This window comes from Ovis canadensis, chromosome 14, assembly GCF_042477335.2.
Source record: "Ovis canadensis isolate MfBH-ARS-UI-01 breed Bighorn chromosome 14, ARS-UI_OviCan_v2, whole genome shotgun sequence".
Taxonomy (NCBI): Eukaryota; Metazoa; Chordata; class Mammalia; order Artiodactyla; family Bovidae; genus Ovis; species Ovis canadensis.
In genome coordinates, this window is record NC_091258.1 from 77,303,756 (window position 1) to 77,314,117 (window position 10,362).

Here is a 10,362-nt window from a genome sequence, read left to right on the forward strand (position 1 = left end):
GTTCTCATGCCTCCGTTTCTCCAGAAGCCCTAAGGTCTCCTGACGCCACCATGAAGACCTTGAGAAGGAGCTCAGTGATACAGTAAGATATTATGGAAAAAGCCAAATGGCCTTCTTGACCACCACAATGAGATTTAGTGTATTGTAAACATGGGACTCTTCATGGGTTATCCAGGCAAGAATACTGGAATGGATTGCCATTTCCTCCTCCAGGGGATGACCTTTAGTCAGGACTCTTCACTATGACCCATCAGCTTGGGTGGCCCTGCACGACTGGCTCATAGCTTCCCTGAGTTAAGAAGGCCCCTTCACCACTACAAGGCTGTGATCCATGAGGAGGAGAGAGTGAAGGACAGAGGAGTCTGTCGTCCTGCAGTCCACAGGGTGGCAGAGAGTTGGACACAACATAGCGACTGAACAGGAAGAACAAAGCAGGGGCCAGGAAGAGGCTCCTCACCTGTGACAGACAGGAACAGTGGGTCGCTGGAGTCTGACCACGAGTAGGGAGAGCGAGTGAAGGAGCCGTAGCACCTGTAGACCCTGCTGTGGGCTGGAGTCCCAGGACCCAGAGGGAACTCTGCCTGGAGTGCTCCACCGGGGCCCCGCACTCCAGCATGCAGGCGCCCAAGGTTCCCCCTCTCCCTGAGCAGATGGAACTGGTCAAAGGCGCTCTTGGACCTGCAGACCAAGGTCACATTCTCTCCTGACCTCACCACGGGGCCCCCCTGGGCTGAGAGAGAGGGTTTCTTGGATCGACCTGGAAGGAGGAGACCTTGATCTAAGAGCACAAAGTAACTCTAGTCCTAAGTATAGGACTAAAGCCAGAAGTGTGCAACAAGAGAGGCACTGCAGTGAGAAGGCCGCCCACCGCCAGGAGAGAAAGATCACAGCAAGGGATACCCGGCACACGGAAAATTTCAGAAATAACTGTAAAAATGGGGTGTCATTTAAAATCCTCTTGAACAAATTAATAATTTTTAAAATGGATTGTCATTTAATGTCCTTTTTTAGAGAAAGAATATATGTATATGAATAACTAAATCACTCTGTTATCCAACAGGAATTAACAACATCTGAATTCAACTAGACTTCAACAAACATAAGTAAGATAAAATAAATTTTAATAATCAACCAGATGTGCCGTTCTCTTGAAATAAATGGACTACTAACTAAACAAACAGACTACTAACTACTGCTGGGACCATCAGAAAACATGGCATTGACCCAGAAGAAGAGATTATGGAGTGGAAATTGCCAGAATCTCATTCGATCTTTGATCACCTCTTTCTTGAGGGTGTGTTCAGCACTGCCCTGCCTACCCCCAGGGGCTGGAAGGGACTCCTCAGTGGGAGGGTTGGAGGGACCACTCCCCACTCTTTGTACAGAAGGACGAGTTAAACCAAGAGGCTGAGCAACTTCAAGATGCCAACCTCCATGTCGATCACCCAGGGGCTGGACTGCAGGGCGTCAGGTACCACATGAAAGCGGGAAACCAACCCCTGAACCAACAATCGCTGGCTGCCTGAGCAGGAAACTGCCCATGTCCCTGCTCTGGTACATTTTTCTCCATTGGTCGTTCTTTCACATTCTTGCTCCTTCGCTCTGTCACCGGCTGTGTCTTCTCCTTACAACACAGCAGGTACCCTGTTCTCTTTTCCATTCTGTGTTCACACCTCCTCTCTCTGCATTGTTCCCTCTCCCGAGTCTGTGAATGTCTCTGCATGCCTGTCATTCTCTCCCGGTCCTGATGCTGGACTGGACACCAGAACTTCTGTGACACCGAGAGCAGAAGGGACTGGTCTGGCCACACTCACCTGCGATGATGATGTCCACGGGGTCGCTGGGAGCTGACCACACATAGGGGGAGTGTCTGAGATAGCCATAGCATCTGTAGGTGCCCACACTCGCCAAAGTCATGGGGCCAACGAAAAAGTCAGCTGGGGCATGCCCACCAGTGAACGTCCCTCCACGTGTCGGGAAACGCCCTGTGCTGCTTTTTTTCTGCAGGATAAATTTGTCAAGCTGCATCGCTGAGTGAAAGCGGAGTGTCATATTCTCTCCCACATGCACGAGGGGGCTGGGGTGGGCTGAGATGGAGGGTTTTGTGGACACACCTAGGAGCAAACAGGGTGTGAGCTTCAGTGAGTCACCACACCTTGGCGCCCCCCCCCCCACCCCACATCTAAAGGTGTGAAAAACCTCGCCATGAAGCAGCAAAGCCAATTACCCTTCCCTTCTGTTATGTTGCATTTTCTTTAGCCTTGTTCTCGGGCTCTGGCTCATGCTTTTCTGTTTGTCTTTGCTCAAGAACTCCAGCCTCCTCTGTGTTTATTCTAAGCTCTTTAGCTGTTGGATCTGCTCTCAGCTTCATGCATACACACTCAGTCCCTTCAGCTGTGTCTGACTCTGTGGGGCCCCATGGGCTGTAGCCCACCATGCTCCTCTGTCCATGGGATTCTCCAGTTGAGAATACTGCAGTGGGTTGCAACGCTCCTACCTTCATCCCATCCCTATTATGCATTGGGGGGGGGGTGCTGGGGTGGGTCTGCTTCTCTGGTATAATACATACTAGGTATAATACCTACCTGGCTCCCTTCACATTCATCTCCTAGAATGTGGGTGATGATTGACAGGAGTTTGGGAAGGAGGTGGAGAAAAAAGTGAACATTTCCCCAGCTGTGACCCCCTCTTCATGCCTTTGGATACATTCCTGGGCTGGCCTGGTCTTAACTGGACCCTAGCTCCTTCATATGGAATAGTGCTCCCTCCTGGGTGGCAGGTGCTGGATCTGGGTCCACCCTCAGCCTCCCAGTTGGCAGGCAGTGGCAGCATCTTGTCTAACTAATGCCTAGGGAGGCTCCTCCTTCCTGAGCCAGGGGAACGCATACCTCTATTCAACACCCTGAGTTTAAACTCTCAGACTTGGTTCTCTCTCCTTGGTTTGGTTCTGGCTGGGAATCCTGAGGACGTCTTTGGCTGCAAGGGCACGTCGACCTAGGGTAGGATTGCCTGCAGGCACGGCTGTCCCGGGCTGGGCTGCACCCCTCCTACCTGTGACCACAATCTGCAGGGGGGTCACTGGCATCAGACCACACAGAGAGAGACCTGAAGAATCCAGAACACGTGTAGGACCCAGCATGTTCTGTGGTCACCAAGCCAAGGGTGAAGGTGTTGAAATGTTGTCCCTGGAGCTTGGGCAAACTGGTCCCATCTCTTTTCAATGGTCTGAATATCACAATGGAGGATTAGAGTGACACCAAAGAGTCACATCTGTCCTAAGGGAACCACGGGGCTTGGCCAGGCTGACAAACAGGGCTTCTCATATTCACCTAGGAAAGAAGGAGACAGAAGCTTTGAGAGAAAAATAAGAATTATCTCCTCTCCCCACTGCCCTCGTGGGTGCTTCCCCTTCAATTCTTCCAACTCTCCTCCCCTAAAGTGCATCACCCTAATGCTCAGGGACACCTGGGGCCTGGGGACAGAGAGTGACATGGTCAACCCAGGACAGACATCTTGAAGTTCTAAGAATACGATTCTCTGACGTGATTCTTAGAAGAATCACTCCTTGGGTTAACAAAATGTTGAGAAACTTTCTCTCAAAACACAAAACACTGGGGATTTCCTGGCGGTCCAGTGGTTAGGACTCAGCACTTTCTCTGCCGAGGGCCCGAGTTGAAACCCTGATCAGGGAACTAAGATCCTGCAAGCTGCACAATGCAGGCAAGAGAAAACATCACCAAAAATTGATGCCTGGACAAGAAAGGAAAGGATTTCCCTGTTGCATTTGTTGTAGCTCAAATGGTAAAGAGTCTTCCTGCAATGCAGGAGAGCAGTCTCTGAGCTGGCAAGATCTCTCGGCCAAGGAAATGGCAACCCACTCCTGCATTCTTGCCTGGAGAATCCAATGCATAGAGGAGCCTGCTGAGCTACAGTCTGTGGGGTCACAAAGGGTCGGACAAGACAGAGCGACTAACACTAACACAACTAAGCAGTGAGAAAGCCACTTGCCTGCAAAGAAGGAAGTAAACCTTGACCCTCGCTCCTTTGTTAGGTAACCTACATCAAATGTGTGACAACGTCCATGTGGCCCTGCCTGATGTCCAGACCCTTCCTGGGGTCAGCTCTAGTGGGTGCTCCTGCAGATCCTGTTGTTAAGGCTGGATGGAGAGGCCAGGAGCCACCTTGTCATAGAGGGATCTGTGGGGTGCAGCCTCTTGCTCCCCTCTCATGATTGAAATGGCACTCAGTGGGCCCAGGTCTCAGCTGCCAAACTTCACACTGTCCCTTCAGGTGCAGAGTCCAGAGCTGGACTAAATTCTGGGGAGAGTGAAGATGAGTATCAAGGCCAGTAGGAGGACCTGGGATCCACAGGACACGCGGCTCTCACTGTACTCACAGGGGTCTCACCCCAACCCCCAGTGTCATCTGCATCAGCCCCAACTGCTCTGTTCAACAGAGAAATAAGGGATGGGAGGACTCACCCATGGCTGCCCAGATCCTCAGACTCACACAGAATCCTAGGAGGAAAACCCGTCAGAGATGGCTTGTTCTGATGGACCCCACATTCCTTGCACCGTCATCCAGGGAACCTGATCAGTGCTGTGAGGACCCCCTGTTTTCCACCATAACCCTTCCTGACTCTGTCTTTCCAGACTCACCAAGACTCAGGAGGCTGAGGAGTGTGAGGCACATGGCTCTGCTTCTGTGAGACCGGAGGCAGAACTAAGCAAAGCTGACAGAGTCACAGGATGCGGAAGGCGGCTGGTACTGTTGGTACAGTCAGTCTGGCTCATGTCACATGGGAAGATGGCTAGCCTCTTCTCACACCAGGGATGGAAGTCTGACCTGAGCCACATCACTGAGCACACCTCATGACCTGAGCATCACATTTGTTTCCCTAAACACTGTAAACCTAAGAGGATTCAAACAGATCTTGCTGCCTTTAGGAAGTAGTAACTGTGCTTCAGTGTATACCATGCAGGATGCTTTCCCCAAGCTCATGATAAATCTCATTAACGTTAACGCTTTGCAGAAGAGAAATCATATGTACCCACGTCATGTTTCAGGCTCAGGGCAGGTTGCCAATTAAAAACTCATTAATAGAGACTTTGATTCTGCATTCTTATGAGAGGAACAGACATGCGTATTATGGCTCTTTGAAAATCTTACAGTATTCTACATTGTAATATATGTGATTAAGAAACTAACTAACTCTGTTAGTTTCAGATGTACACAAAGTGATTCAGTTGTACAGATACATGCATCTATTGCTTTTCGATTCTTTTCCCATTTAGGTAGTTACAGAATATTAAGTAGAATTCTCTGTTTTACACAGTAGGTCCTTGGTCATCCATTAAGATATAATCGGGTGTATATGTCAATCCGAAACTTCCAATCAAACCTCACCCTGACACTATCCCCCCTGGTAACCATAAGTTCATTCTCTGTAAGTCTGTTTTGTAAATAAGTTCATTTTTTCAGAAGTTACAATTAAGCAATATCATGTGATATTTGTCTTTCTCTGACTCTTCTTCATCTGAAACTAGTTCGTGACTGAGTGGAAACTTTGCACACACAACACTCTCTCTGTCTCTCTCTCTTCCTCCCTTTCCAATCCAAGGACCACACATGTACACAAAGATAAAGTGTGTAAAGATGACTGTGGTGTTTTTGGGGGAGGGGTATTTGATCTGCCTGAAAAGGTGGACCACCTTGCTTCCTAGATACTCAGATGAACACAAAATATGTCAAGGAGAGACTTCCAAGCTCCAGAATGCTTGAGTGAGGGGCGTGTCCACAACAATCAACTCCAAACTGGGAACTAATGGCCAGCTGTTTCAGGAGGCCAAGGGCAGACATACACCCAGTTCAGCTGTTGTTCATAGACAGGAAAGAACCTCAGTTAAGGGCAGCAATTTCACACCATTTTGCTGTGGGTGGGGGTTGTTAATATTAGTGATGCTCACCCTTCTTAAAATGGCCTTTTATTTACTTAATATCATGTTTCAGAATTGATCTGTATTCTTTGTCATTTTGTGACATTTTGTGTCTTTTGTCATTTTGTCAGTTTGTGCATTTTGTGACATTTTGTGTCTTTTGTCATTTTGTCAGTTTGTGCATTTTGTGACATTTTGTGTCTTTTGTCATTTTGTCAGTTTGTGCATTTTTACTGCCATGTAATGTTTCATTGCAGATATATAAACCATGAATTTTTATAAATAAAAAAGTGTATTGAAGTATAGTTCATTTCTGCCATATGTCAAATTGATTCAGCTTGACATATATATTCTTTTCCATTATGATTTATGGCAAGATACTGACTAGAACACCTGTGCCATAGTTAAGACCTCATTCTTTATCCATTCTATGTGTAAAGAGATTTCATCTGCTCATCCCAAGCTCCCAGTCCTTCCCTCCTTGGCAACCACAAGCCTGTTCTCTATGTCTGTGAGTCTCTTCCTGTTTCATTGATACGCTCTTTTAGATTCCACATGCAGGTGATATTCCATGAAAATTGTCTTTCTCTTTCTGTCTCCTTCCATTAATATGTTAACCTCCAGGTTCATCCATGCTGCTGCTAATGGCATGATTCCATTTTCTAAATGTCTGAGTGGTGTTCCATTCTCTGTGTGTATAAGCAGATACATCTTCTTTATCCATTCATCTCTCGATGGACAATTAGGCTGTTCCCATGTCTTGGCTATTGTAGGTTTTGCTGCTGTGAACATAGGGGTATATCAGTCTTTTCAAGTTATAGTTTTTTATCAGATATATGCTCAGGACTCGAATTGTTGGATCTTAAGGAAATTCTGTTTTTGGTTTTTTGAGAAACTTGCATACTGTTTTCCACAGTGGCTGCACCAGTTTTCACTCCCTGAAAAATGTAAGAGGGTTTCTCTCTTCTCCACATGCTCTCCAGCATCTATTATACATCAACTGTCTAATGATGGCCATTATGATCGGTATGAGGTGGTACCTCCTTGCACTGTCGATTTGCCTTTCCTACTAATTAGCAATGCTGAGCATCTTTTCATAAGTCTGTTCACCATCTGAGCACCTGTAGACCCCACTGTGGGCTGGGGTCCCAGGACCCAGAGGGAACTCTGCCTGGAGGGCTCCGCGGGGGACCGCCCTCCAGTGAGCGGGTGCCCAGGGTCCTCCCCCTCCCTGAGCAGATGGAACTGGTCAAAGGTGCTCTCGGAGATGCACACCAAGGTCACGTTGTACCCTGACCTCACCACAGGCCCCCCCCCCCGGGCTTAGAGAGAGGGTTTTCTGGACAGACATGGAAGGAGGAGAGGCAGTTTCGTGAGACAGACTCTTCCCGAATCCCGTGTCCTTCACCCCTGAACTGAGAATTCACACCCGCTGTTCTTCTCAACTCTCTCTCTCTCTCTCTCTCTTTCATGCTCTTATTCTCTCCTGCCTCTCTCTTACTTTCTCTAGGTCTCTGAAATTGCCTCCCTCCTAATTTTTTTCCTTCTTGTATTTTTTTTTAGCTCTCTCTACTTCTCCTTGGATTGGTTGATTAGATCTGCCTTCTTTCATTCTGAGGCTCTCATTCTCTACCTCGTCTCTATCTTTCAGCATTATTCATCTGTTCTATTATCTGTCTATATCTCCATCCACCATTCCATCTACCCATCTTATCATCTATCTATATATCCATCCATCGTTCCACCATCTATCTACCTTTCTATGTACGTAGCTCTCTATCTGTTTTATCATCCATGTACATGTTTATCCATCACTTTACCTGCCTGTCTATCATCTATTTCCACTTCCATGACTTCCTCTGCTTCTCGGTCTCCCTGGCTCTCTTTTGTAATCCCTATTATCTGCCCACACATCACCATCTTTCTCAATCTTTGCACCCATCCACCCTCCCAAGTCTCTTATTTTTAGGGCTTCTTTGTCCACTCACTTCTTTCTCATTAATTCACTATCCCTTTTTCTTTTTATTTACCTTTATTTCTTAAAGATTTTTCTTTTCATCTATTTCTAGATGAGTAACCTTAGGAAATTTAATTAACTTCAATTTCCTCAACAATAAAATGAAGCTGGTAAAAAAAAAAAAAAGATTTTTTCCCACCGCCCCAGTCCCTCTGGCTTATTTTCTGTGTGTGCACACTTCAACAGTGTTTCTGCCTCTGCATTCCGTTGACTCTCTTTTCTCTCTGATTCCATCTCTCTGTGGGCTTTGACCTCTATAATCTTACAACGTTTGTTGTGAAGTTGCACATAGGCCTGAGCATACAGCATGAGAACCCATGAAACACACAACATACAGGAGCTGGCATTTGGCTCCATCACCAGGGACCTGGTGTCCTGGGGCACAGTGTGGCTCAACCACCTGGAACGAAGCCACATCTGAGTGAACACAGTATCTGTGTGTCACCCGGGGCATGAGGACTAAGCCTCCTGGGGAAAGAGCCTGAGACAGACCAACCTGGTCATGAAGTCCTGGGCAGATACATGGTGTATCCTTGTGTTCTCTGAGTAGAAAAGAGAGTATGGAGTTGAAGTGGAAACCAGGCTCCTATACTGCTTCTGGTCTCTGAGTAAAGTCAGGGAGGAAGGGCACCCTCTCTGCTCCCTGCCCTTCTGTCTGTGTCTCTCACTTCACTCTTTATCTCTGTCTCTGAGTTCCTCTGTCTCTGCCCCTGCCTCTGTCTTTTCTGTCATAACAGGTGGTCTGTACTTGTTTCTCCTCTTTCTTTGTCAGTCGGATGCAACTCTCTCCAAGTCAGTTTCTCTCCATGAAAAGCACCCTACTCTCATCTCCCACACTCTTGGGGTCCATGAGGAAGTCCTTCCAGAACATTACTGCCTGGAGCTCAGGGACAACAGTTCTGTCAAACACCTGGGGCTTCCACATCCTGGTACATCCAGTCTGTATGCCAGCTCTTGACATTCTCACCTGTGATCACCATGTCCAGAGGGTCACTGAGGGGCTGAACACTCAGAGTGGGAGAGATTGAAAGCACAGAAACATCTGCAGGAAAACCTCCTCGTCTCAAGGTCATCTGCTTACCAACCTTAGTTCCACATGTGGTTTCATTTCCCTTGGAATGGGACATAGCAATCGTAGATTTGGGGTTTTAGAATGCGGGCATCAAGGCACGCCATCATTCTGCCCACAGCGAGGCCAAATTTCCTCTATTAAATAGTGTTTTATCTAGAATGCCTGGAGCACTTTCTGTCATTCTGACTGGACCCTGACTCACACTCCCACCAGAAATGTCTGGGGTCCGGGAGCCTGGGACAATGGGTGGCCTCTCTGGACAAGAGCTCTCTGACCTGTGACCACAGTCTCCAGGGGTCGCTGGGTGCTGACCACGCAGGGGGAGGTGACCGTAGTGACCATGACGCCTGGGGGTCCCCGCGTGTGCTTCAGTCACGGGCCACGAGGAACTCCTTCCGGAACATGACGCCTGGGGGTCCCTGCGTGTGCTTCAGTCATGGGCCCACGAGGAATCCTTCCAGAATATGCTGCCTGTGGGTCCCCGCATGTGCTTCACTCACGGGCCACGAGGAACTCCTTCCGGAATATGACGCCTGGGGGTCCCCGCGTGTGCTTCAGTCACGGGCCACGAGGAACTCCTTCCGGAACATGACGCCTGGGGGTCCCTGCGTGTGCTTCAGTCATGGGCCCACGAGGAATCCTTCCAGAATATGCTGCCTGTGGGTCCCCGCATGTGCTTCAGTCACGGGCCACGAGGAACTCCTTCCGGAACATGACGCCTGGGGGTCCCTGCGCATGCTTCAGTCACGGGCCCACGAAGAAGTCCTTCCAGAATATGATGTCTGGTAGTCCCCGCATGTGCCTCAGTCACAGGCCACAAGGCAGTCTTTCCAGAATATGCCGCCTCGAGGTCCCTGCGTGTGCTACAGTCATGGGCCCACGAGGAAGTCCTTCCAGAACATCACGACCTGGAGCTCAGGGACATCAGTTCTATCACCCTTGTGCACCTGAACCTGTCAAATCCAAGAGGGGAGTGACCTGAGAGTCACATGCTGTCCTTGAGGAATCCCAGGGCTTGGCCAGGATGACAGGGAAGGCTTGTAGTGATCACCTTAGGGGAAAAGAATGCATGGTTTACAGTAGAAAATGGGGAACCCCTTCCCCTCCCTGGGCTCAGACGACCCACCCCTTTCCACATCTCTAAGGCTCCTTTTCAAACCAGGGGAACCCATGCTGCATGGAGATTCCCACACCACAGAGGCATAGCACACCCTACACGAAAAACATCTGCTGAGAATTTTGAGCATGTGTGTGTGCTCAGCCGTGTCTGACTCCTGTGACCCCATGGACTGTAGCCCGCCAGGCTCCTCTGTCCATGGGGATTGTCCAGGCAAGAA

The 10,362-nt window shown here is 48.6% G+C and overlaps 1 protein-coding gene across 1 annotated transcript; it reads right to left on the reverse strand.

The window, feature by feature from the left end:
* Positions 1-314: 314 nt before the first annotated feature.
* On the reverse strand, positions 315-9,367 carry LOC138419642 (killer cell immunoglobulin-like receptor 3DL1). The gene is made up of 3 exons (XM_069552486.1): positions 9,301-9,367; positions 1,815-2,114; positions 315-757 (listed from the first exon to the last, which is right to left on the reverse strand). Exons 1-3 carry the CDS (start codon positions 9,365-9,367, stop codon positions 315-317), a joined length of 810 nt encoding a protein of 269 aa, XP_069408587.1.
* Between the last annotated feature and the right edge of the window lie 995 nt (positions 9,368-10,362).